Raw genomic sequence first — 26,137 nt, forward strand, 5'->3', positions numbered from 1 at the left:
ATATTTCTATACTTCATTAGTGCAAGGTGAAAATTGAACATTTCTTTCAAGTCGCAACATAAATTAGAAATCAGCCTTCAAATGCAAAGTAAACATGCCTTTGCAGGGCTTTGCAAGGTGCAAAATTGAGGCCTACATTGTCATCCCTAAATGTGATTTGGGTGCCACAGTTCTAAAGAGACTGTCGCTATAGGAGAGCTTATGAGGATGTTGAGATATTGCTGTAAGTTCCTTCATGCACTTCACAGTGATCGTAAATGCTTCGTGATGGCATCTTAAACTTGTACCATGGCATCTGCATTGCCAGTTCAAAGATTAAATAGCCCACAACCAAGAACAAAGTGAAGAAAATGAGAAAAAATCTAAGAATGTTGCTGTCCCCTTAAGTTTCTCTGGCCATAAATTCGCTGCTACAATAGCTTATATCCTTTCTACGCTTTAAGTTTCAGTGCCCGTAGCGGATAGATGTCGTTTGGACACTGTTGACCACAATTGACTATCGTTGACCAATGGACCGTTAACTTTGGGGTTCGATTCCTGCGCTGGGCGATATTGCCAGGGCTAGGGTTCTTCGATGGGGCTCAAGCTGCGAGCAGTGCCGATCACGGAGGTGAATTTCCGGCCTTTTGGCCAGCTCCTGGGAAAGATCGGCGACGGATGCGAGTATGGATCGGGAGACGCGCAGCTCAATCTCGCGAATGGGATTCCCAGGTAGTGCAGGCAAAATGTGGCCGAAATTTCCAGTGGCTCGATAGTGATTGAGTGAGTGATGGTTCTTTTGCGCAGATTCTACCTCATGGAGCTCAAGAAAACGGGGCTGCGATTCAAAAGGATAACGCATCACGCCAGGGTCACGCAGTGTCTGGGATCAGTGGGAGCTCATCCTTGGTACATGGCGGTCTCTCTTCCCAGCATTGTGGATCCTTCATCGCAACACGAGGGCGCTGTTCGATCCAACGCTGGTGGCCACTCCTATTTACCTCCCTCTCATGCAAGCGTCCAGGTTTTCAAGATAGATGGTCCTCGCTTCATCAAGCTAAACGAAGGAACTTGGCACGCTGGTCCTCTCTTTGGTGATCGAGATTCGATGGTCTTCTACAGCTTGGAGCTCAGTGACACCAACGTAAGATCATTCGATCGAGCTATGTTTTCTCCCTTTTTATGTTCTTTTTATTTGCAGGTTGTGGATCACACTACCCACGTGTTTGAGGACTGATCGAAGATTGAGGTACAGAGCCTTGGCATTTCATGTGATATTCGAACGTGATTTTTGTGCTAGGTGATGGCGAGCTTAAACACTTTTTTGCGTGTCTAGAAAAGCAAATGGTGGAAATGAAACAAGTTCTTTGCGAGCTAAGCATTTCATGTCCCTTGCCATCAAGTTGTCGAGGAGCTCCTTTTGTGCCTCGGGACACTGACTAGTAGTTGAAGGATGTACAAAATGAGGCTGATGATCCTGACTCCCACAGACCATGGCGTCAACTCCCTGGTATAAATCTTTCTTAATTGAGGACTGTTGAGGACTTCTAGCACTTCCTCCTCTCCTGCTTCTCTCGACGTTTGTGCTCTGGGGAAGTGCCAGTCTTCGTGCTGCAAGCGAGCAATGTTTCCAACAACACAGCGAATTTCTATAAATTGCTGGATAGAGAAACACGAGCTGAATCAAAAGAACAATCGACGAGCGACTGTAACAACTAACATACTCACCAGCCATAGGATAGCCTGGTTTCTCTCCTTAGAGTCGAGCCAGTAAAATTGTGCGTCTTTTAAACCAGGATGGAGATAAGTCCGCTGGTGTTACCGATTCGCACGCATATCCTGTGGTCCACGGCTAGCCTGTTGGGGACTTCTAGCACTTCCTCCTCTCTTGCGGCTAAAAGAGCAGTGAGGGCCTCCAGGGATAGCGGAAAAAAGTGGAAAGCTGCTGCAGCTCTGGAGCTGAAGGCTTGGGAGTGGAAGGCTGCTGCTCGACCTCCGGATGTGGGGAAAAAGCCGACCACAACTCACTGGTATATGGGGTTCTAGTGCTTGAAGGTGGAGAAGTTGGAGAAGCGAGAGCAGAGCCGGAAGAAGGAACTTGAATGGTTACCTCGGTACTCTTGGGGGCACCGGCAGACTGTGCCCCTTGAAACTTTCTGCTGTTCCACGAATCCATGTTTAGTGTTCAAGGAGTTCTGGGCATTCTGGGCATTCTGGTGACCGTGGTATTGACGACTTCAAAGCCGCTTGAATGTCTTTCTCATGTTGCTGGCATAAGCAAGAAAACTACTACTTTCGTTCTATGATAGCACGAGCCTTCCGAGCACTTCAAGCTACTCATCACGAGCGAATCTATGATAGCACGAGCCTTCTGAGCACTTCAAGCGGCTCGTCACGAGCGAATCAATAAAAAACGAGTGCTTTGTTTGACAGTGCTGCAAGATGCGACAAAGACACTGCAAACATCAAGCTTGAGCGGAGTATATAAGGGAATAGGGACGTTCTAACTAGCTACGACGCAAACATGGCTTGTCTAGAGGGAATCTAGCAACCACGACAAAAAATCTTAGAGAATGTAGAGACAAGGAGTGGAATGAGATTTGGGCGGATCAAACCTGCGGCCATTGGAAGCGTTCTCCAAGACCCTTCGCCGTGCTCGTTGACATTACAGCGTGAGGAGCGTGTCTTCTTCACGAGTCCATGGGCCCCTGTTGAGACCGATTTTCTCGCAGCAAGGAGATCGACCCATCTGCATGGCACCACCAACAAGAAAATGAAGAAACTAGAAAATGCCTGTGGAAGCTTTGGGAAGAACACAGGATGAAGTTCGACTGGGACGAGAAGAATACGCTGGGTGTTATATACGAGATGTTTGTTTTAAATCAATGTTTTCCGCTCTGCTGGTCTCTTGCAAATGTTTCTAGCTATGAGATAGATGCTTCAGACACACAAGGGACCAGGACCAAGAGCAAAGCTTGAATCTTTTGACCCCTCGACGAAAGGAAGCTAGAGACTCGTATAGGGATCTAAAAAACCTGTTGCTTGTCCCGCCATGCAAACATCACTCCCTTTCTCGCTCGTTAAATTGCGGTAGGATCTCTCAAGAACATGACCACTATACTGTTGATGACTATCGCTACAGTAGGATGGACTTTGTGGTATAGCTTGGGCTGGTGTGCTCCACAGAAGCAGCACGAACTACACAGGAGGAAGAAAGAAAAGGTAGAGAAGAAAGTGAAGAAGAATCAATGAAGAAGACGAAGAAAGGAGCTAATTACTGCTGTCCGTGAAGATGAGTGGAGAGAGCAACTTCAAAGAGCTAAAACTTTCACACGACAAACGGTCAGACGGGAAACTGGAGCGATCTGGCACTAGTGCTGCCATTCCAGATCGATCAATATTGTTTGACAACAATGATCTGACACACACAAGACTGTTTTCTTCGTCTCGGTAGCGCCCTTTCTACTGTTGCACAACAAACTATTGCACAGCCGTGGAAGGGAATAATAGTATATAGAAACCTGTTGTATCTCGTACTCTTGCTCTATAAATTCTCCATAAACTTAAAGCTTCTTCTTCCAGGCCTAGAGAAAAGTCGGCTTCAAACACACAGCATGGCCATCTTTTAGTGTGTACTGTGCAGAACTCTCCCTTTCAACCAGGTCATATAGTTTGCCACTTACTAGGCTTAGGTGGTGGGAAAGAAAAAACTGGAGTATTCCTTCTCACGTAGTGATGTTTCTATCTTATACTTAAGAACCTTGTGTTGGCTCGAGGAGTAGTACTACGAAGTGGTGTAATGAACGCAAAGCTTGGACAGGGCAGATTGCTACTGAACACTATTGCCACTGCTACAATTGTCTCAAATTTGCAGGGCAAACTTTCTTTTCCTTCTTGTGAATATTACAATTGTCTTTCATTGTGCAAGATAAAAATTAATTTATACCTCCCAATATATAGATATTTATATATAAAAAAATTTTTAATACAATTAATTCAATCACACAAAATCTTTGTTTCCTTTTTTTGATGACATGCATCATAAACATGCCCCTAATTGATCTTGTTGTAGTCATTATCACCATTTAAATAGATAAACATCAAATCATCTAAAGTTTCAATCTTTAAAGAGCATTTTGAAGTAGTTTTTAACTGATTTTGATAAAAAAATCCACCTTTAGCACAAGTAGTGCTCATAGGTATCAAAGAGATAATTTTCCATAGTTCCATCAAATTAGAATATATATCTATCATGGAAATATCATCTCTGCATATTTACTAAGCCACTAGCTCATTTTTTATTAACAGATTACTTTGCATAGTAGTTACAAACTTTGTGAATTCTCCTTTACATTTTTCCCCATCAACAAAAGCACCATACTAGTTCAGTAAAATATTTAGCCATTTGTAAAAGTTGTTATCCAATTTTTCTTTATCATTTGAGTAATTCTTTGGGCTAAACAATTTTGTAGCATTGAATATGCCTATATCCTTTCCCATTCTGGCCAGCATATTAATGTATAATTTCTGAATACATTCTTTGTTTAAATCTAAGCAAGAGCTCAAGCTCTCATCTCTTTTGCTCTCTGGAATAGGAGTATAATCTAAGGCATGCTTTTGTTATTCCCCTTTAGCATTTATAAACTTGATAAATTCATCTTTAGTAGCCTCCACAAAATTACTCAAGTGTTTCACACTAAAAGTCTCTTTCAGAAATTTTCTTTAGATACTTTTCAAAGTACCATCTAAATACCTAGCAATGTTAGCAATATCCACAATTTCAACTTTAAAAGATTTTGTTCAAACTATTCAATTCCAGAAGTATATAAGGTAGCATATGAATAAATGATCAATCTCTTTAAGACTTCCCCATGAAATAACTAACATATATTATGAATTTGAAACATACCTATGTAAATATATTTATAGCATCTTTTAGAGGCTTAAAAGCTATGACTCTTTTTTAAAAGTATGCAACCATTTATAAATTTGATTGCATAGCTTTTGAAAAATCATAAGTTTAAGAAATGCATGCACAACTTGCCACTAAACTTTATCTATGCGCTAAACAATGCATTCCAAACAAGTGTGGAATGTTATGTTTCAATATTGTCACTAGACCAAATTATTTTCCAACCATAATAAAAGCTCCATCAGTTCCAATAACAACACATTTTCCCTTTTTAAAGTTCATTTCTTCCAAAACCTTTTTGATGGCTTCATATTTATTTACAACCTTTAGTTACCATCAATTTGAAAAAGCAAGTTTTATTCAGACTTTTTTCTTTTTCTTACATATGGAAAGAGATGTATATGATAAGATGAGCTTCCAAACTTCTATCAGTATTGTTATCCACCATAATAGAAAAGTAAGGACTAGCTTAAATATTTTGGCAAACATCTTTCCATCACACATCTTTTTTGCATTTTACAAACTCTTTCCCACTCATAGCATTCATATAAGTCCTATACTCTATAGTGATTGGCATATAGGGCATTTCTATAAACCTATTAAATTCACACAAAGATTTATAGCTTTGTAAAGGTAATCCCTTATTCACAATGAAGTACATGTGTTGCATTAAGGAAATCAATTTATTTTTGTGTTGATTTTTTTGAGCAATAATACATTTAAGGATAGATAACCCTGTAAGGAACCAACTCGCTGAGGTGTCGTAGGCTAAAGGAACCCCGAAAGCATGACCAAAATGACAAAGAGTTCATCGGATGGGACCAAATCGAAGATCGAGTCCAAGACCAACTCGGAGACCGAGTTCGAGATAGAGTCCAGAATCGAGTCCGAGGCTGACTCGGGGACCGAGTTTGAGACCGAGTTCGAGACGGAGTCCGAGATCCGAAATTGGGTCCAAGACTGAGTCCGAGGTTGAGTCCGAGGTCGGGTTTGAGATCGGGTCCGAGATTGAGTCCGAGATCGAATCCGAGACCGAATCCGAAGTCGGATCCGAAATCGAGTCCGAGATCGAGCCAGAGACTAAGTCCAAATACTAATACGGGTCAAGGGGTGAAAGCCCAAAGCGTGCATCTCCCAGGGGGGGGGGGGGGGGGGGGCTCCAGGCTGTTCTTCGAAGGCTCTTCAAAGGAGATGATCAAGTTCCTAGCTTGTTCCAGCTTTTAAGCTGGAAGGGAGAACTAAGCAGAGTCAAAATTCTATTTAGAAATTAAGTCGAATGCACTTTAATGTGTGGCTTTAAAATTTGTAGAGTCTATCTTGGCCTTTGAGGTTATGTACAAGACTATGGGCCTTCTAACTATGGTGCTGCGGTGCTCCCAGCTCATGTGGAGTGGTGCCCCACTTGAGTACCTTGTGGCTCATTGGTCCTTGCCCTTCCTAGGGACTTGGGCCTTCCCTTCAGGATAGAAGTGGGGGGGTAGAGGTACCCATACCGCACCATTAGGCCACAGTGTTTCGCCCCGATGTCCCGAAGCAAGTGTTGCACCTAAGGCTTGGGATTTAGAGGGTCCCATGATCAAGTCTTGTTGTACCAAGGGATGTTAGAAACCTTGAGGCTTGGTGTGCTTGGCTGCTTGTGCTTGCGGGGAGTGTAGCCGAACCTTAAGTCCAGTCTAACCTGGGGAGGGGGATTGGGAGAGATTGGGAATCCGTGGATGGATGGCTAATGCTCCGTTGCTCGTGCAGTGAGTAGCTGAAACCAAGTAGGACCAAGTAGGAGTTGGTACCATAGGCGAGAACCTTGGCGAGGGAACTTAGCAAAAGCTAAGGCAATGTCAGACGGATAGACGAGGTAAGCTGGCAAATGGGAAAGGAAAAAATTGTGGCTTACAATTTGGTATCGGAGCCTTTTCCTCAGTTCTAGCGAAGGATAGAGGCGGATTGCTGGGAGATGGCAAGGGCAGGGCGTAAGCGAACCCAGGTGGAGATGGAACCTCCGCCAGAGCTGGAGCCTCCGGTCGAACAAGAGGCTATGGATGAGGAATCTTTGCATGAGGAGGACTCCAGTGAGGAAACTTCTAAACAGGAGTCCAGTGGCGAGGTTCGGTCGTCCAAGGCTCGATTGGACGTTCTAGAAGGACAATTGGCGCAGACCAATGCCCTGCTGGAGACTCTCGTACGCAAGCTAAAGCGTGACAAGAAGTGGAAGAAAAAGCGAAAGATTGTGGATGCTGGCAGCGCAAAAGGTGCGGACCCTTCGGCAGGGACTAAGGCAAAACCAGACAAGGTCGAACACAGGCAATTCCCAAGTACAAACCAAAACCCCCACTGGTCTTCAAGGGAGTGAACGACTATAAGGTTGTGGAGGATTGGTTTTACGATATGGAGGACTACTTCTGAGCGTTGCGGTTACCGAGCTCGGAGAAGGTCCCATGTGCAAAACCATACTTGGTAGATAATGCCAAGTCTTGGTGGAGAACAACGGAGGCCAACGAAGGACCGGTGGTCACTTGGGACATGATGAAGGCGAGGATCCGCGCAATATACGTTCCTCCGAATGCCACTCTGCATCTGAGAGATGAGCTGAGTAGGCTGAAGCAGACTGGAACCATCCAGGAATATGTGAATGGGTTCATGGCAAAGAGGATACTTGTCACGGACATGGGGGATATGGATGCGTTCCATGCCTTTATATCAAGTTTGCAAACCTGGGCTCGCGGTGAGGTGATGTGCTGGAACCCGACCAACTACAAGGAAGCGTTGGATGCGGCCATCAAGGTGCATTTCAACGATAACTTGCGAAAGGGGAACATGACGGGGTCGGGATCCACGTTTAGCAAAGGGGCCAAACCAAGGGGAACGTATAGCAAAGGGAAATTCAAGAAGAGTTTCTCTAAGAATGAGTCCTCGGGGTTCCAGAAAGGCAAATCCGGTGGCCAGCGAGCGAGTACGTGGGGGAGTCAAGTGAAAAGAGACAAACCCATGGATAAGAAGGTCAAGTCGTATAGCAGCATGGGAAACAACGTATGCTACAACTGCGGTGAAGCGGGATACTTTTCGAGGGAATGTCCCTACGCGAAGAAGGCCAGAGCCAATATGGTTATCAAGTCGGGTGAAGTCCAAACTGAGGTATGTGATCCAGTCCCTAACTCAATGTTACTCATTACACGAGCAACTTTGGTAGAGAGTTGTTCGCGACATCTACTAGCCCTCCGAGGGAAGCTCGGAGGTAGCTTTGTTAAGATCTTTATTGACACGGGTGCTTCGGATAATTTTGTGGCTGTAGACATAGTCCGGCAAGCCAGACTAATGGTGCAGCAACTAGGCGAACCAAGGACTATAGAGTTTGTTCAAGGTAGCTAAAGCACCGATGAGGTACTTCGACAAGGGAGAGTCGAAGTAGGGACATGGAAAGTAAACATGGATTTCACCGTGTTGGATATGGCGGGATTTGACGTGATCTTCAGAATGGATTGGTTCAATCGGTTCGTGGTAGCCCTGCATAGACAAGGTAGGAACCTTGTGGTACTAGCGAATGCCCAAGGAAGAAGATCTAGGGTGGAGGCCTAAGATCTAAAGGTAGGGCAAAGCAAGGCCAAAGATTCCTGCTTAAACTTGGTGTCCACGAGAGGACAACTCACTAAAGGAATTAAGGTAGCCTTTTTGTGCTTACTCTCGGTGAAGAGTGACAAAAAGACAGAAACGGAAGAAGTACCTTTAGTGATCTAGCGGGTGTTGGACCAATTCCAGGATACCATGCCAGAGGAGCTACCGGCGGGGTTGCCCCCCGCACGACCGATAGAACATAAAATTGAGCTGGTCGAGGGTGCTGAGGCGGTGGTTCGTCCCCCCTATCGTTTGAACGAAAAAGAACTCAAGGAGCTCAAGTGCCAACTAGAGGAGTTGGTGGACAAAGGGTATGTTAGGTTGAGCAAGTCGCCGTATGGGGCGCCGGTGTTATTTGTGAAAAAGAAAGATGGTTCTATGCGCATGTGCATACACTATCGGTTGCTCAACAAGTATACAAAGAAGAACAAGTACCCTTTGCTAAGAATTGAGGACTTGTTCGATAAGTTGGGAAAGGCAAAATACTTCTCGAGGATTGACCTAAGGTCAGGATACTGCCAGATCAAGGTAGCTGAGGAAGATGTCGAGAAGATAACCTGTCGAACGAGGTATGGGAGCTTTGAGTTTCTGGTGATGCCCTTTGGGCTATGCAATGCGCCGGCAACGTTTTCGGCGCTGATGAACCACATCTTTGTACCCTATCTGGATCACTTCGTGGTCGTCTATATCGACGACATCCTGATCTATAGCGAGACGCTAAAGGAGCATGCCGAACACTTGGCGAAGGTGTTTGAGAAACTAAGGGAACACAAACTGTATGCTAAAGAGAGCAAATGTGACTTTGCTCAACAAGAGGTAAAGTTTCTCGGGCATGTGGTGGGCCAGGACAGGCTCAAGGTGGACCCGGAGAAGGTCCAAGCGATCCAGGAATGGGAGTGACCATCGAGTGTATATGAGTTGAGGGCATTCTTGGGGCTATGCAACTACTATCTAAAGTTTATCAGACACTATTCGAGAGTAGCCCTGCCCTTAACGGACCAAACAGGAAAAGGGAAGATGGTATGGACAGCGGAATGTGAGGCGGCATTCGTCCACCTCAAAGGGAAATCGAGGAAGACCCCCGTGTTGGCATTACCAGACTTTGGTAAGGACTTTGAGGTAAAAACGGATGCTTCAGACTTTGCGTTGGGCGCGGTTTTGAAGCAAGACAACTATCCAGTAGCGTTCTTCTCGAAGAAATTGGACAAGGCTCAACGGAAGTGGCTTGCCCATGAGAAGGAATTGTTTGCGGTAGTCAAGGAGCTCAAGGAGTGGCGACACTACCTTGGGAGACACTTCAAGGTTTACACGGACAATGTGGCAACGAAACACTTCTTGTCACAGCCCGATCTGAGAGGGAAACAAGGTCGGTGGGCCAATGCCTTGGCCGAGTTTGATTGCGAGATTCTGTATAAGCCTGGGAAGAGCAACATCGTGGCGGATGCGCTAAGTCGAAAAGCGAGCTTGAGGTTGGCAATATCCAGCGCAACAACAACCTTCTGGGACGATGTGCAGACAACATATGAGAACGATGGTCTAGCACAAGAAGTGTTGCTGAGGAACCTAGAGGCAAGGGAAGCTCACCAGAGAGGTGAGCTGCCAACGGAAGAGAAAACGGGCTATGCGGAACGCAACGGACTCATCTATTACAAGCAAACGAGGGTGTATGTTCCAAAAGGGGGACTAAGGAAGGTAGCCTTAGAAGAGTGTCATGACGGACTTCTTGCGGGACACGGCGGAGTGCCCAAGACGATGGGCTTACTCAAGAGGAAGTACCATTAGCCAGATATGGCTAAGGACGTCCAAGACTAAAAGACAAGTCTAACATGTTAGCAGGTCAAAGCCGTGACTAAGGCTAGTGGGGGCTTGTTGCAAAGCATCCCAATTCCAGATCGTCCATGGAAATGTCTTACGATGGACTTCATCACGGGACTACCCCCAAGCGAGGGGTTTGATGCGATATTCGTGGTGGTGGATCGATTTTTGAAGATGGCACATTTCATACCCACCACAACGGAAGTGGATGTGGAAGGTGTGGCGAAGCTGTTCTTTGAGCAAGTGGTTCGAGTGTGGGGAAGGCCAAAAGAGATTATCTCAGATCGAGATAAGATCTTCACTAGTAGGTTTTGGAGGACCCTCCTGGAACAGTATCGCACCAAGTTGAAATTCAGCACAGCCTATCACCCACAGACAGGTATGGGGTATTAAGTCAAGTTGATGGCACTAACACTTCTTGATAGACGGACAAACAGAAAGGGTGAATAGGCAGCTGGAGGATTATTTGCGATGCTATGTCTCAGGAGACCAGACCGATTGGGTAAGTCATTTGGGACTTGCAGAAATGTGTTATAATAACTCACCACATTCGAGCATCGGGGTGAGTCCATGGGAAGTCATCAATGGGCGAGCCATTGAAGGTCCTATGGAACTCGGCGTGGCTGAGTATCATGGAGAGCTACCCGCAGTGGAGGCATTCACGGCGGAAAGACTCAACATTTGGAATCTAGTGAGGGATTCCTTGGAACGGGCGCAACAAAGGCAAACCAAGTACGCGAACCAGAAGCGCCGGGACGTAGAGTTCCAAGCTGGGGAGAAGGTGTGGCTGAACACCAAGAACCTCAGGCTACCAAGTGGGATCAGCCAGAAGTTGACCCAAAGGTAAAAGTGCATGTATTCCTGTAAATGAATTGATCTGGAGTTCCTTAAGCAGGTTCGCGGGGCCTTACGAGATTGAGGCTCGAATCGGTAAAGTGCCTTACCGTCTCCGACTTCCTCGAGAGATGTGGAAGATGCATCCCGTGTTCCACGTGAACTTACTCAAACCGTATTTTGAAGATCCGCTTCGCAAGGACCAAGTAAGACCTTTACCTGAGGTTATCCAAGGGGAAGAGGAATACGAAGTCGAAGCCATCCTCAATGCGCGCAAGAGCAAGCAACAAGGACGCGAGGTGAGAGAGTTCCATGTGAAGTGGAAAGGATTTCCACACTACGAAGCAACATGGGAACCGGAGGAGAACCTAGCGAACGCGCGAGATCTAGTGGAGGAATTTCTGCAAGGCAGAACTCTATGTACTTATGCAAAGTTCAATTAAAAGTATCAATTTGTGAAGTTGAGCAATGGCATATGTTGGGACCCGAAGGTGCGCCGAAGGTAAGCTAATTAGCATGGGTTAGCTAGGTCGACCAGGCGTAGGGAGCTACGCCTGACTCCCTGCGGGGATGTCGAATCCGTAGACGTATTCTACGGAGGTTGGGTTCGAGTCCTAACCCCCTAGTAAAGCAAGGCTGGGTTCAAGTCCCAACCCCATACTAGGGCGTGGTGAGGTGAGGAGTATAGGGACACATATATTCCGTTGTCATGGGCTCTTGGCCGAGGAGGCTAACTTAGGCACACCGCTAAGTGGGGGGATGCCCCCGGAGACATGGTTAACAAGTCATAGGATCAAAAGAGAGACGTTCGATGTGGGCATCGAACTTTTTCTATGGGTGGTGGAGTTGTAAGGAACCAACTCGCCGAGGTGTCGTAGGCTAAAGGAACCCCGAAAGCATGACCAAAATGACAAAGAGTTCATCGGATGGGACCAAGTCGAAGATCGAGTCCAAGACCGACTCGGAGACCGAGTTCGAGATAGAGTCCAGAATCGAGTCCGAGGCCGACTCGGGGACCGAGTTCGAGACCGAGTTCGAGACCGAGTTCGAGACGGAGTCTGAGATCCAAAATCGGGTCCAAGACCGAGTCCGAGGTTGAGTCTGAGGTCGGGTCGATCTCGGACTCGATTTCGGATCCGACTTCGGATTCGGTCTCGGATTCGATCTCGGACTCGATCTCGGACCCGATCTCGGAGCCAAAGACTAAGTCCAAATACTAATACGGGTCAAGGGGTGAAAGCCCAAAGCGTGCGTCTCCCAGGGGGGGGGGCTGCAGGGGGTTCCAAAAGTATAGTAGGGATAGTGAGGTCCAGGAACCAGTTTTGAAGGGACTCTCCAGTGGGGCTCCCAAACCGACTTGAGGTTGAGATTGGGATCGAGGGGCCTTGGGTGGGAGTGAGCATGGACTTGGCTGGTGCCGGAGGGGCTATCCAAGGAAGTGCTCAAGAGCAGCTCCCACTCCCGAAAGGGAAACCGATTGCGGTGCTCCCAGCTCATGTGGAATGGTGCCCCACTTGAGTACCATGCGGCTCATTGGTCCTCGCCCTTCCTAGGGGCTTGGGCCTTCCTTCGGGATGGAAGTGGGGGGGTAGAGGTACCCATACCGGGCCGCTAGGCCACAGTGTTTCGCCCCAGCGTCCCGAAGCAAGTGTTGCACTCAAGACTTGGGATTTAGAGGGTCCCATGATCAAGTCTTGTGGTACCAAAGGATGTTAGGAACCTAGAAGTTTGGTGTGCTTGGCTACTTGTGCTTGCGGGGAGTGTAGCCGAACCTTAAGTCCAGTTTAACCTGGGGAGGGGGATTGGGAGAGATTGGGAATCCGTGGATGGATGGCTAACGCTCCATTGCTCGTGCAATGAGTAGCTGAAACCAAGTAGGAGTTGGTACTATAGGCGAGAACCTTGGTGAGGGAACTTAGCAAAAGCTAAGGCAGTGTCAGACGGATAGACGAGGTAAGCCGGCAAATGGGAAAGGAAAAATTTGTGGCTTACAAACCCTTTCTTCTTCTTTATTTCTCAAATAACCATAGCTAGTTGATATTGTTTGGAATTGTTATGCTATTTTAAAATTGGTTTTTGAAAAGTCAAAGAACCATCCTTACGAAAAAAATTATCCTTTTTAGCATATACATATATCGTACATTTTATTCTTTAATTGCCTCCAACATCTATCACAAGATACACCCAAGGAAAACTAAGTTTCCACTTAGTTCTGAATGCTTTATTATTTTTCCTCTTTTTATTGGTTGTAGTATTAGTTTCTTCTTCTGTTGTTGAAAGATGTTCATCCTCTGATCTAATTTTAAATCCTTCACCAAAAAAGGAATCATAAAGCTCTTGCCTTGCAATATTTTGTTAACCTATATTTCTTTTCTCCTTCTCATAGGCAATAGCAAAAAATGCTTCAATCCTATGTTGTTGCTGTCACTATCACTGCTTTCCCATTTGAATTCAATGAAGTTGACATGGATTAGGTTTAGGGCAGGTTGTTATACACTAGGATATTTTTACAATATTCTTAATAATATTTGATAGAATATTATCTGTACTGCAATGTACGAATTTTCTTTGCCCAGCAAGTGGCAACACTAAAATATTTCTATACTTCATTAGTGCAAGGTGAAAATTGAACATTTCTTTCAAGTAGCAACGTAAATTAGAAATCAGTCTTCAAATGCAAAGTAAACATGCCTTTGCAAGGCGCAAGGTGCAAAACTGAGGCCTACATTGTCATCCCTAAATGTGATTTGGGTGCCACAGTTCTAAAGAGACTGTCGCTATAGGAGAGCTTATGAGGATGTTGAGATATTGCTGTAAGTTCCTTCATGCACTTCACAGTGATCGTAAATGCCTTGTGATGGCATCCTAAACTTGTACTGTGGCATCTGCATTGCCAGTTCAAAGATTAAATAGCCCACAACCAAGAACAAAGTGAAGAAAATGAGAAAAAATCTAAGAATGTTGCTGTCCCTTAAGTTTCTCTTGCCATAAATTCGCTGCTACAATAGCTTATATCCTTTCTACGCTTTAAGTTTCAGTGCCCGTAGCGGATTTGGACACTGTTGACCACAATTGACTATCGTTCACCAATGGACCGTTAACTTTGCTGACTATGCTGGGTTCGATTCCTGCGCTGGGCGATATTGCCAGGGCTAGGGTTCTTCGATGGGGCTCAAGCTGCGAGCAGTGCCGATCACGGAGGTGAATTTCCGGCCTTTTGGCCAGCTCCTGGGAAAGATCGGCGACGGATGCGAGTATGGATCGGGAGACGCGCAGCTCAATCTCGCGAATGGGATTCCCAGGTAGTGCAGGCAAAATGTGGCCGAAATTTCCAGCGGCTCAGTAGTGATTGAGTGAGTGATGGTTCCTTTGCGCAGATTCTACCTCATGGAGCTCAAGAAAACGGGGCTGCGATTCAAAAGGATAACGCATCACGCCAGGGTGACGCAGTGTCTGGGATCAGTGGGAGCTCATCCTTGGTACATGGCGGTCTCTCTTCCCAGCATTGTGGATCCTTCATCGCAACACGAGGGCGCTGTTCGATCCAACGCTGGTGGCCACTCCTATTTACCTCCCTCTCATGCAAGCGTCCAGGTTTTCAAGATAGATGGTCCTCGCTTCATCAAGCTAAACGAAGGAACTTGGCACGCTGGTCCTCTCTTTGGCGATCGAGATTCGATGGTCTTCTACAACTTGGAGCTCAGTGACACCAACGTAAGATCATTCGATCGAGCTTGTATGACTTATGTTTTCTCCCTTTTTATGTTCTTTTTATTTGCAGGTTGTGGATCACACTACCCACGTGTTTGAGGACGACGTACTGATCGAAGATTGAGGTACAGAGCCTTGGCATTTCATGTGATATTCGAACGTGATTTTTGTGCTAGGTGATGGCGAGCTTAAACACTTTTTTGCGTGTCTAGAAAAGCAAATGGTGGAAATGAAACAAGTTCTTTGCGAGCTAAGAATTTCATGTCCCTTGCCATCAAGTTGTCGAGGAGCTCCTTTTGTGCCTCGGGACATTGACTAGTAGTTACAAAAGGAGGCTGATGATCCTGGTCGGAAGAAAATTTACGAACGGGATGACTCCCACAGACCATGGCGTCAACTCCCTGGTATAAATCTTTCTTAATTGAACTGTAACACTGTTAGAATTCTGTGCAGGGTGCTGATTATGGTCGAAAGCCGCCTGCTTTCTGTCGAACACGAGCGAGCGGATGTTGAGAGTATTCATGTAATTTGCCTCCTGCCAGTCCAGCTCGCTACTTCCGCCAAGAACTCGGGTTCCCTCAGTCAACAGCAAGATGGAAATGTTCCAGAAGTCTTTCTTCTTGATGTCGGTCACAAACTCGAGCGGTGGATGATATCCTTTGAAAGGTTTTGCTGCTCCTGAAACTTCTTGTATTTCACCTCTTCGTGGTTCTGATTCTAATAATGTAACTTTCGTGACAGCGGAAAAGTACGAACTCTATGCTTGGAAAGTTTCAAAACAGCGTGGAGTGGTGACCACAATTTCAGAAAGGAGATCTTCTATGAAGTGAAGGAAGCTTTATTTTTGCATGTTGATTAATGTTTTCTTTCCTATTTAGAGTTCTGTTAGTGAATTACAATTGCGTAAGCGAAGTTGCTGCGAGTTCAGATCTCCTATGAAGTAAGCTTCTTCTTCTTTGGATGTTGATTGATTTTTTTCTTTCTTTTTTAGAGTTTACGTGAGCAAGTTGCTGAAACTGAATTTGTATTTTTACAATCGAGGTATGATTTTTGGTTTTTTTTTTGGAAAAGGTGAAGCTACAGCCTATGTAAGTTCAATAGGGCGCTGTTGACGAGCTCCTCGAGGCTTCTGGAATGCTTGGTAAGTCCCACAAAACCCGGAAACGTTAAGAAGTTTTCTTCGTCTGAGGCAGTCGCTGACATTGCTTCCAGGGACGCCTCCACTTCACCGTCTTCTCTAAAACGTCGCAAGAACCTGGCGTCCTTTGCCACCAAGCTGTTCAGAAGCTCTACGCTATATCGCCGGATACGATTCAAGCTCCTAGAAGGTGCTGTCTGGGATAGAAGCTCTGTGATTTTTTCGCAAAGCTGTGATTGTTGCGATAGCACGCCTTGTTCAAAGTTACGTGTGTCGAGCCAGGGGATTATGGCTGCTGCCAAACCGATGGCTGCCTGCTGTTCCTTGTCCGTGGATTCCAGCACCATCTGGATGATGCGAGATATGGCTGCTCCAAGCTCCAACTTTTCTTCGTCGTTAAGGTCACCGCACAAGCTTCGCAAAATTGTGGCTGCATGGACTCCAACTGGCTTGGTGAGCGTGTTGATCAAGTTCTTGAGGGTCTTGCTAACGCCACCTTTTCTGTAGCTTTTGTGCATGAGGAGCCTCGAGCAATTGTTTGGACACTGGAGAACGAGCACAATTATGGCTTCCCCGGCTTTCATGGCAATGGTCAAGTGGTCGCTGTTCGGTGCGGTTTCTCTCGCAAATATGGCCATCAAGCTTTGGATAACTCCTCCAGTCGCGCCAATGCAATCTCTAAGCTCGTCCTCGGTTGCTAGCAGCTTGATCACGTCTACTGCCAGGTTTTGTAGCTCCAAATCTTCGAGATTGCATATCCTTTGAAAACTTCTTACTGCTGGCACTACCGACACTATCTTCTTTCGCAGTGACCGTCCAGAATCTCCTCCCACGCGAGCCAATGTCCTCAAAAGCTCGAGTGATCGACGGAATACTTCTTTCGACGTTCGTACTTCGTCTTGGATAAATTCAACCAGGATGGAGATAAGTCCGCTGGTGTGACCGATTCGCACGCATGTCCTGTAATCCACGGCTAGCCTGTTGAGGACTTCTAGCACTTCCTCCTGTCTTTCGGGTAAAAGAGCAGTGAGGGCCTCCAGGGATCCAGGGATAGCGGAAATCCTGAAGCAGTTATGGCTGTGACGAACCAGGTGCTTGATTACTATGGTTGCAGCTTTCCTGATTTCGGCCTCACTAGGATCCTTCCAGGTGATCATCTCTAAGAGTCTCTCCACAACTCCGGGCGTGGTACCAATCCTCCGTTGCGTTTCTTCCATTGAATCTCCTTTTGAGACAAGAGCTGACAGTATTTTGACGCTACCGAGCTGCTCTTCCCTTATGCTTGACTGCAGCTTCTCGACGGTGAAATCGATAAGGTCCATTCCCAGGCCATCAAACACGCTTCCGTTCAGCGATCGTGAGTACAATGTGTACCAGTACTGCTTCATGGTTTCAATGTCGTCTTGATCAAGCTCACACGTTCGAGTGACTACTTCCAGCAACCTCTGGTAACGAAGCTTGAATTCCCAATATGCTCTCTCCAGGAGGAATAGCGACGTTTCTGCCAGCATCATCGCGTAAAACACAGTAAGTGCTTGCTCAGTGTTGTTTCCTTGGGCATTGAAGCCGTGCTCGGCAAGTCGATATACTGAGAAACATGCGGTGACTGTTGCAGAAGCAAGCTGGAGGAAGTACATGAAAAGGCTGATGATCCTGGTGGGGAGGAACTTTACATACGCGCTTCCCACGCACCAAATTCTTCTGGCACCGAATCCCTGGTATAAATCTTTCTTTACTGAAGGCTTGGGAGTGGAAGGCTGCTGCTCGACTTCCGGATGTGGGGAAAAAACCGACCACAACTCACTGGTATATGGGGTTCTAGTGCTTGAAGGTGGAGAAGTTGGAGAAGCGAGAGCAGAGCCGGAAGAAGGAACTTGAATGGTTACCTCGGTACTCTTGGGGGCACCGGCAGACTGTGCCCCTTGAAACTTTCTGCTGTTCCACGAATCCATGTTTAGTGTTCAAGGAGTTCTGGGCATTCTGGGCATTCTGGTGACCGTGGTATTGACGACTTCAAAGCCGCAAGTAAGCTACTACTTTCGTTCTATGATAGCACGAGCCTTCCGAGCAGTTCAAGCTACTCATCACGAGCAAATCTATGATAGCACGAGCCTTCTGACCACTTCAAGCGACTCGTCACGAGCGAATCAATAAAAAACGAGTGCTTTGTTTGACAGTGCTGCAAGTTGCGACAAAGACACTGCAAACATCAAGCTTGAGCGGAGTATATAAGGGAATAGGGACGTTGTAACTAGCTACGACGCAAACATGGCTTGTCTAGAGGGAATCTAGCAACCACGACAAAAAATCTTAGAGAATGTAGAGACAAGGAGTGGAATGAGATTTGGGCGGATCAAACCTGCGGCCATTGGAAGCGTTCTCCAAGACCCTTCGCCGTGCTCGTTGACATACTGCGTGAGGAGCGTGTCTTCTTCACGAGTCCATGGACCCCTGTTGAGACCGATTTTCTCGCAGCAAGGAGATCGACCCATCTGCATGGCACCACCAACAAGGATAAAGAAGAACAGAAACTATAAAATGCCTGTGGAAACTTTGGGAAGAACACAGGATGAAGTTCGACTGGGACGAGAAGAATACGCTGGGTGTTATATACGAGATGTTTGTTTTAAATCAATGTTTTCCGCTCTGCTGGTCTCTTGCAAATGTTCCTAGCTATGAGATAGATGCTTCAGACACACAAGGGACCAGGACCAAGAAAAAATATTCATGAGAATGAATCTTTTGACCCCTCAACGAAAGGAAGCTAGGGACTCGTATAGAAATCTAAAAAACCTGTGCCCTGCTTGTCCCGCCGTGCAAACATCACTCCCTTTCTCGCTCGTTAAATCGCGGTAGGATCTAGAACATGACCACTATACTGTTGATGACTATCGCTACAGTAGGATGGACTTTGTGGTATAGCTTGGGCTGGTGCTCCACAGAAGCAGCACGAACTACACAGGAGGAAGAAAGAAAAAGTAGAGAAGAAAACGAAGAAGAATCAATGAAGAAGACGAAGAAAGGAGCTAATTACTGCTGTCCGTGAAGATGAGTGGAGAGAGCAACTTCAAAGAGCTAAAACTTTCACACGACAAACGGTCAGACGGGAAACTGGAGCGATCTGGCACTAGTGCTGCCATTCCAGATCGATCAATGTTGTTTGACAACAATGATCTGACACACACAAGACTGTTTTCTTTGTCTCGGTAGCGCCCTTTCTACTGTTGCACAACAAACTATTGCACAGCTGTGGAAGGGAATAATAGTATATAGAAACCTGTTGTATCTCGTACTCTTGCTCTATAAATTCTCCATAAACTTAAAGCTTCTTCTTCCAAAGTCGGCTTCAAACACACAGCATGGCCATCTTTTAGTGTGTACTGTGCAGAACTCTCCCTTTCAACCAGGTCATATAATTTGCCACTTACTAGGCTTAGGTGGTGGGAAAGAAAAAACTGGAGTATTCCTTCTCACGTAGTGATGTTTCTATCTTATACTTAAGAACCTTGTGTTGGCTCGAGGAGTAGTACTATGAAGTGGTGTAATGAACGCAAAGCTTGGACAGGGATTGCTACTGAACACTATTGCCACTGCCACAAGCCTCAAATTTGCAGGGCAAACTTTCTTTTCCTTCTTGTGAATATTAGAATTGACTTTTATTGTGCAAGATAAAAATTAATTTATACCTCCCAATATATAGATATTTATATATAAATTTTTTTTTAATACAACTAATTTAATCACACAAAATCTTTGTTTCCTTTTTTTGATGACATGCATCATAAACATGCCCCTAATTGATCTTGTTGTAGTCATTATCACCATTTAAATAGATAAACATCAAATCATCTAAAGTTTCAATATTTAAAGAGCATCTTGAAGTAGTTTTTAACTGATTTTGATAAGAAAATCCACCTTTAGCATAAGTAGTGCTCACATGTATCAAAGAGATAATTTTCCATAGTTCCATCAAACTAAAACATATATCTATTATGGAAATATCATCTTTGCATATTTGCCAAGCTACTAGCTCATTTTTTGTTAACAAATTACTTTGCATAATAGTTACAAACTTTGTGAATTCTCCTTTACATTTTTCCCCATCAACAAAAGCACCATACTAGTTCAGTAAAATATTTAGCCATTTGTAAGAGTTGTTATCCAATTTTTCCTTATCATTTGAGTAATTTTTTGGGCTGAACAATTTTGTAGCATTGAATATGCCTATATCCTTTCCCATTCTAGCCAACATATCAATGTGTAATTTCTGAATACATTCCTTGTTTAAATTTAAGCAAGAGCTCAAGCTCTCATCTCTTTTGCTCTCTGTAATAGGAGTATAATCTAAGACATGTTTTTGTTATTCCCCTTTAACATTTATAAACTTGATAAATTCATCTTTAGTAGCCTCCACAAAATTACGCAAGTGTTTCACACTAAGAGTCTCTTTCAGAAATTTTCTTTAGATACTTTTCAAAGTACCATCTAAATACCTAGCAATGTTAGCAATATCCACAATTTCAACTTTAAAAGATTTTGTTCAAACTATTCAATTCCAGAAGTATATTAGGCAGCATATGAATAGATGATTAATCTCTTTAAGACTTCCCTATGAAATAACCAACGTACATTGTGAATTTGAAGCATACCTAATGTAAATATATTTATAGCATCTTCTAGAGGCTTAAAAGCTATGACTCTTGTTCTAAAAGTATGCAACCATTTATAAATTTGATTGCATAGCTTTTGAACAATTATAAATTTAAGAAATGCATGCACAACTTCAATAGCCACTAAACTTTATCTATGCACTAAGCAATGCATTCCAAACAAATGTGGAATGTTATGTTTCAATCTTGTCACTAGACCAAATTGTTCTTCAACTATAATAAAAACTCTATCAGTTCCAATAGCAACACATTTTCCCTTTTTAAAGTTCATTTCTTCCAAAACCTTTTTGATGGCTTCATATTTATTTACATCCTTTAATTACCATCAATTTCAAAAAGCAAGTTTTATTCAGACTTTTTTCTTTTTTTTGCATATGGAAAGAGATGTATATGATAAGATGAGCTTCCAAACTTCTATCAATATTGTTATTCACTATAATAGAAAATTAAGGACTAATTTGAATATCTTGGCAAACATCTTTCCATCACACATCTTTTATGCATTTTAAAAACTTTTTCTCACTTATAGCATTTACACAAGTCCTATACTTTATGGTGATTGGCATATAGGGCATTTCTATAAACCTATTAAATTCACACAAAGATTTATAGCTTTGTAAAAGTAATCCCTTATTCACAATGAAGTACATGAGGAAATCAATTTATTTTTGTGTTGATCTTTTTAAGGAGTAATATATTTAAGGATAGATAACCCTTTCTTCTTCTTTACTTCCCAAATAACCATAGCTAGTTGATGTTGTTTGGAATTGTTATGCTATTTTAAAATTGGTTTTTAAAAAGTCAAAGAACCATCCTTACCAAAAAAGTTATCCTTTTTAGCATATACATATATTATTCTTTAATTGCCTTCAACATTTATCACAAGATACACCCAAGGAAAACTAAGTTTCCACTTAATTTTGAATGCTTAATTCTTTTTCCTCTTTTTATTGGTTGTAATATTAGTTTCTTATTTTGTTGTTGAAAGATGTTCATCCTCTAATCTAATTTTAAATCTTTCACCAAAAAGGGAATCATAAAGCTCTTGCCTTGCAATATTTTGTTAATCTATATTTCTTTTCTCCCTCTCATAGGCAATAGCAAAAAATGCTTCAATCCTATGTTGTTGCTGTCACTATCGCTGCTTTCCCATTTGAATTCAATGAAGTTGACATGTATTAGGTCTAGGGCAGGTTGTTAAACACTAGGATATTTTTATAATATTTTTAATAATATTTGATAGAATATTATCTGTACTGCAATGTACGAATTTTCTTTGCCCAGCAAGTGGCAACACTAAAATATTTCTATACTTCATTAGTGCAAGGTGAAAATTGAACATTTTTTTCAAGTAGCAACGTAAATTAGAAATCAGTCTTCAAATGCAAAGTAAACATGCCTTTGCAGGGCTTTGCAAGGTGCAAAATTGAGGCCTACATTGTCATCCCTAAATGTGATTTGGGTGCCACAGTTCTAAAGAGACTGTCGCTATAGGAGAGCTTACGAGGATGTTGAGATATTGCTGTAAGTTCCTTCATGCACTTCACAGTGATCGTAAATGCCTTGTGATGGCATCCTAAACTTGTACCATGGCATCTGCATTGCCAGTTCAAAGATTAAATAGCCCACAACCAAGAACAAAGTGAAGAAAATGAGAAAAAATCTAAGAATGTTGCTGTCCCTTAAGTTTCTCTTGCCATAAATTCGCTGCTACAATAGCTTATATCCTTTCTACGCTTTAAGTTTCAGTGCCCGTAGCGGATAGATGTCGTTTGGACACTGTTGACCACAATTGACTATCGTTGACCAATGGACCGTTAACTTTGCTGACTATGCTGGGTTCGATTCCTGCGCTGGGCGATATTGCCAGGGCTAGGGTCTCAAGCTGCGAGCAGTGCCGATCACGGAGGTGAATTTCCGGCCTTTTGGCCAGCTCCTGGGAAAGATCGGCGACGGATGCGAGTATGGATCGGGAGACGCGCAGCTCAATCTCGCGAATGGGATTCCCAGGTAGTGCAGGCAAAATGTGGCCGAAATTTCCAGTGGCTCGATAGTGATTGAGTGAGTGATGGTTCTTTTGCGCAGATTCTACCTCATGGAGCTCAAGAAAACGGGGCTGCGATTCAAAAGGATAACGCATCACGCCAGGGTCACGCAGTGTCTGGGATCAGTGGGAGCTCATCCTTGGTACATGGCGGTCTCTCCTCCCAGCATTGTGGATCCTTCATCGCAACACGAGGGCGCTGTTCGATCCAACGCTGGTGGCCACTCCTATTTACCTCCCTCTCATGCAAGCGTCCAGGTTTTCAAGATAGATGGTCCTCGCTTCATCAAGCTAAACGAAGGAACTTGGCACGCTGGTCCTCTCTTTGGTGATCGAGATTCGATGGTCTTCTACAACTTGGAGCTCAGTGACACCAACGTAAGATCATTCGATCGAGCTTGTATGACTTATGTTTTCTCCCTTTTTATGTTCTTTTTATTTGCAGGTTGTGGATCACACTACCCACGTGTTTGAGGACGACGTACTGATCGAAGATTGAGGTACAGAGCCTTGGCATTTCATGTGATATTCGAACGTGATTTTTGTGCTAGGTGATGGCGAGCTTAAACACTTTTTTGCGTGTCTAGAAAAGCAAATGGTGGAAATGAAACAAGTTCTTTGCGAGCTAAGAATTTCATGTCCCTTGCCATCAAGTTGTCGAGGAGCTCCTTTTGTGCCTCGGGACATTGACTAGTAGTTACAAAAGGAGGCTGATGATCCTGGTCGGAAGAAAATTTACGAACGGGATGACTCCCACAGACCATGGCGTCAACTCCCTGGTATAAATCTTTCTTAATTGAACTGTAACACTGTTAGAATTCTGTGCAGGGTGCTGATTATGGTCGAAAGCCGCCTGCTTTCTGTCGAACACGAGCGAGCGGATGTTGAGAGTATTCATGTAATTTGCCTCCTGCCAGTCCAGCTCGCTACTTCCGCCAAGAACTCGGGTTCCCTCAGTCAACAGCAAGATGGAAATGTTCCAGAAGTCTTTCTTCTTGATGTCGGTCACAAACTCGAGCGGTGGATGATATCCTTTGAAAGGTTTTGCTGCTCCTGAAACTTCTTGTATTTCACCTCTTCGTGGTTCTGATTCTAATAATGTAACTTTCGTGACAGCGGAAAAGTACGAACTCTATGCTTGGAAAGTTTCAAAACAGCGTAGTGGTGACCACAATTTCAGAAAGGAGATCTTCTATGAAGTAAAGGAAGCTTTATTTTTCATGTTGATTCATGTTTTCTTTCCTATTTAGCGTTCTGTTAGTGAATTACAATTGCGTAAGCGAAGTTGCTGCGAGTTCGGATCTCCTATGAAGTAAGCTTCTTCTTCTTTGGATGTTGATTGATTTTTTTCTTTCTTTTTTTAGAGTTTACGTGAGCAAGTTGCTGAAACTGAATTTGTATTTTCTTCTTTACAGCATGACACATTCGAGGTATGATTTTTGGTTTTTTTTTGGAAAAGGTGAAGCTACAGCCTATGTAAGTTCAATAGGGCGCTGTTGACGAGCTCCTCGAGGCTTCTGGAATGCTTGGTAAGTCCCACAAAACCCGAAAACGTTAAGAAGTTTTCTTCGTCTGAGGCAGTCGCTGACATTGCTTCCAGGGACGTCTCCATTTCACCGTCTTCTCTAAAACGTCGCAAGAACCTGGCGTCCTTTGCCATCAAGCTGTTCAGAAGCTCTACGCTATATCGCCGGATACGATTCAAGCTCCTAGAAGGTGCTGTCTGGGATAGAAGCTCTGTGATTTTTTCGCAAAGCCGTTGTTCAAAGTTACGTGTGTCGAGCCAGGGGATTATGGCTGCTGCCAAACCGATGGCTGCCTGCTGTTCCTTGTCTGTGGATTCCAGCACCATCTGGATGATGGGAGATATGGCTGCTCCAAGCTCCAACTTTTCTTCGTCGTTAAGCTCACCGCACAAGCTTCGCAAAATTGTGGCTGCATGGACTCCAATTGGCTTGGTGAGCATGTTGATCAAGCTCTTGAGGGTCTTGCTAACGCCACCTTGGCTGTAGCTTTTGCGCCTGAGGAGCCTCGAGCAATTGTTGGGACACTGGAGGACGAGCAAAAATATGGCTTCCCCGGCTCTCATGGCGATGCTCAACTGGTGGCTGTTCGGTGCGGTTTCTCTCGCAAATATGGCCATCAAGCTTTGGATAACTCCTCCAGTTGCACCAATGCAATCTCTAAGCTCGTCCTCGGTTGCTAACAGCTTGATCACGTCTACTGCCAGGTCCTGTAGCTCCAAATCTTCGAGATTGCATATCCTTTGAAGACTTCTTACTGCTGACACTACCGACACTATCTTCTTTCGCAGAGACCGTCCAGAATCTCCTCCCGCGCCAGCCAATGTCCTCAAAAGCTCGAGTGATCGACGGAATACTTTTCTCGACGTTCGTACTTCGAGGAAGTTCCAGTCTTCGTCTTGGATAAACGCAACCAGGATGGAGATAAGTCCGCTGGTGTTACCGATTCGCACGCATGTCCTGTGGTCCACGGCTAGCCTGTTGAGGATAGCGAGTCCGTATCTCTGTTCTTCTGGCACTATCTTCTCTCCTGCGGTTAAAAGGGAAATGATGGCTTCCAGGGATCCAGGGATAGCGGAAATCCTGAAGCAGTTACTCCGGTGACGAAGCAGGTACTTGATTACTATCGTTGCAGCTTTCCTGATTTCGGCCTCACTAAGATCCTTCCAGGTGATCATCTCTAAGAGTCTCTCCACAACTCCACAACTACACAGGAGGAAGAAAGAAAAGGTAGAGAAGAAAGTGAAGAAGAATCAATGAAGAAGACGAAGAAAGGAGCTAATTACTTCTGTCCGTGAAGATGAGTGGAGAGAGCAACTTCAAAGAGCTAAAACTTTCACATGACAAACGGTCAGACGAGAAACTGGAGCACTAGTGCTGCGATTCCAGATTGATCAATGTTGTTTGACAACAATGATCTGACACACACAAGACTGTTTTCTTCGTCTCGGTAGCGCCCTTTCTACTGTTGCACAACAAACTATTGCACAGCCGTGGAAGGGAATAATAGTATATAGAAACCTGTTGTATCTCGTACTCTTGCTCTATAAATTCTCCATAAACTTAAAGCTTCTTCTTCCAGGCCTAGAGAAAAGTCGGCTTCAAACACACGGCATGGCCATCTTTTTGTGTGTACTGTGCAGAACTCTCCCTTTCAACCAGGTCTTATAGTTTGCCACTTACTAAGCTTAGGTGGTGGGAAAGAAAAAACTGGAGTAGTGATGTTTCTATCTTATACTTAAGAACCTTGTGTTGGCTCGAGGAGTAGTACTACGAAGTGGTGTAACAAACGCAAAGCTTGGACAGGGCAGATTGCTACTGAACACTATTGCCATTGCCACAAGCCTCAAATTTGCAGGGCAAACTTTCTTTTCCTTCTTGTGAATATTACAATTTTCTTTCATT

General features: G+C 44.4%; 5 protein-coding genes across 9 annotated transcripts; 4 read left to right on the plus strand and 1 right to left on the minus strand.

Annotated features, from left to right (window-relative positions):
* The first annotated feature begins 552 nt into the window (after positions 1-552).
* LOC9657505 lies at positions 553-1,694 on the plus strand. 2 transcript variants are annotated; one of them, XM_002987990.2, is made up of 4 exons: positions 553-711; positions 787-1,123; positions 1,181-1,228; positions 1,280-1,694. In XM_002987990.2, exons 1-3 carry the CDS (start codon positions 575-577, stop codon positions 1,214-1,216), a joined length of 510 nt encoding a protein of 169 aa, XP_002988036.1. In that variant the 5' UTR covers positions 553-574; the 3' UTR covers positions 1,217-1,228; positions 1,280-1,694. The 2 variants fall into 2 exon arrangements, with proteins under 2 accessions (XP_002988036.1, XP_024517674.1); XM_024661906.1 differs by having other exon boundaries at positions 1,316-1,694.
* Positions 1,358-17,522, minus strand: LOC112341571. The gene is made up of 2 exons (XM_024661904.1): positions 16,889-17,522; positions 1,358-1,584 (listed from the first exon to the last, which is right to left on the minus strand). Exons 1-2 carry the CDS (start codon positions 17,507-17,509, stop codon positions 1,378-1,380), a joined length of 828 nt encoding a protein of 275 aa, XP_024517672.1. The 5' UTR covers positions 17,510-17,522; the 3' UTR covers positions 1,358-1,377.
* LOC9656768 lies at positions 14,290-15,238 on the plus strand. Of its 2 annotated transcripts, none has more exons than XM_024661905.1 (4): positions 14,290-14,448; positions 14,524-14,860; positions 14,928-14,982; positions 15,070-15,238. In XM_024661905.1, exons 1-3 carry the CDS (start codon positions 14,312-14,314, stop codon positions 14,979-14,981), a joined length of 528 nt encoding a protein of 175 aa, XP_024517673.1. In that variant the 5' UTR covers positions 14,290-14,311; the 3' UTR covers position 14,982; positions 15,070-15,238. The 2 variants fall into 2 exon arrangements, with proteins under 2 accessions (XP_024517673.1, XP_002988037.1); XM_002987991.2 differs by having other exon boundaries at positions 15,034-15,119.
* Positions 15,770-25,712, plus strand: LOC112341573. The gene is made up of 8 exons (XM_024661910.1): positions 15,770-15,797; positions 15,849-15,898; positions 15,959-15,998; positions 16,110-16,213; positions 24,454-24,667; positions 24,722-24,939; positions 25,024-25,344; positions 25,403-25,712. Exons 5-7 carry the CDS (start codon positions 24,503-24,505, stop codon positions 25,334-25,336), a joined length of 696 nt encoding a protein of 231 aa, XP_024517678.1. The 5' UTR covers positions 15,770-15,797; positions 15,849-15,898; positions 15,959-15,998; positions 16,110-16,213; positions 24,454-24,502; the 3' UTR covers positions 25,337-25,344; positions 25,403-25,712.
* On the plus strand, positions 22,529-24,256 carry LOC9657507. 3 transcript variants are annotated; one of them, XR_002990590.1, is made up of 8 exons: positions 22,529-22,675; positions 22,751-23,087; positions 23,155-23,209; positions 23,261-23,488; positions 23,538-23,750; positions 23,826-24,021; positions 24,074-24,139; positions 24,199-24,256. XR_002990590.1 is itself a non-coding variant. In XM_024661909.1 (4 exons), exons 2-3 carry the CDS (start codon positions 22,761-22,763, stop codon positions 23,206-23,208), a joined length of 381 nt encoding a protein of 126 aa, XP_024517677.1. In that variant the 5' UTR covers positions 22,529-22,675; positions 22,751-22,760; the 3' UTR covers position 23,209; positions 23,261-23,358. The 3 variants fall into 3 exon arrangements, 1 of the variants encoding a protein (XP_024517677.1); XR_002990591.1 differs by having other exon boundaries at positions 24,125-24,139; XM_024661909.1 differs by lacking the exons at positions 23,538-23,750; positions 23,826-24,021; positions 24,074-24,139; positions 24,199-24,256 and having other exon boundaries at positions 23,261-23,358.
* Positions 25,713-26,137: the final 425 nt, after the last annotated feature.

Source organism: Selaginella moellendorffii, unplaced genomic scaffold (genome assembly GCF_000143415.4).
Source record: "Selaginella moellendorffii unplaced genomic scaffold, v1.0 SELMOscaffold_86, whole genome shotgun sequence".
Classification (NCBI taxonomy): domain Eukaryota; kingdom Viridiplantae; phylum Streptophyta; class Lycopodiopsida; order Selaginellales; family Selaginellaceae; genus Selaginella; species Selaginella moellendorffii.

Bases quoted from the DNA above. Each gene is read 5' to 3' on its own strand.
- LOC112341573 (XM_024661910.1), top strand. From the start codon at position 24,503: ATGGCTGCTGCCAAACCGATGGCTGCCTGCTGTTCCTTGTCTGTGGAT. The intron at 24,668-24,721 runs GTGAGCATGTTG...CCTTGGCTGTAG, and splicing joins CATGGACTCCAATTGGCTTG to CTTTTGCGCCTGAGGAGCCT. The intron at 24,940-25,023 runs GTCCTGTAGCTC...CTTCTTTCGCAG, and splicing joins TTGATCACGTCTACTGCCAG to AGACCGTCCAGAATCTCCTC.
- LOC9656768 (XM_024661905.1), top strand. From the start codon at position 14,312: ATGGGGCTCAAGCTGCGAGCAGTGCCGATCACGGAGGTGAATTTCCGG. The intron at 14,449-14,523 runs GTAGTGCAGGCA...TCCTTTGCGCAG, and splicing joins CTCGCGAATGGGATTCCCAG to ATTCTACCTCATGGAGCTCA. The intron at 14,861-14,927 runs GTAAGATCATTC...TTTTATTTGCAG, and splicing joins TGGAGCTCAGTGACACCAAC to GTTGTGGATCACACTACCCA.
- LOC112341571 (XM_024661904.1), bottom strand. From the start codon at position 17,509: ATGATGCTGGCAGAAACGTCGCTATTCCTCCTGGAGAGAGCATATTGG. The intron at 1,585-16,888 runs GTACGAACGTCG...TTGCAGCACGAA, and splicing joins TTGAATTTATCCAAGACGAA to GACTGGCACTTCCCCAGAGC.
- LOC9657507 (XM_024661909.1), top strand. From the start codon at position 22,761: ATGGAGCTCAAGAAAACGGGGCTGCGATTCAAAAGGATAACGCATCAC. The intron at 23,088-23,154 runs GTAAGATCATTC...TTTTATTTGCAG, and splicing joins TGGAGCTCAGTGACACCAAC to GTTGTGGATCACACTACCCA.
- LOC9657505 (XM_002987990.2), top strand. From the start codon at position 575: ATGGGGCTCAAGCTGCGAGCAGTGCCGATCACGGAGGTGAATTTCCGG. The intron at 712-786 runs GTAGTGCAGGCA...TCTTTTGCGCAG, and splicing joins CTCGCGAATGGGATTCCCAG to ATTCTACCTCATGGAGCTCA. The intron at 1,124-1,180 runs GTAAGATCATTC...TTTTATTTGCAG, and splicing joins TGGAGCTCAGTGACACCAAC to GTTGTGGATCACACTACCCA.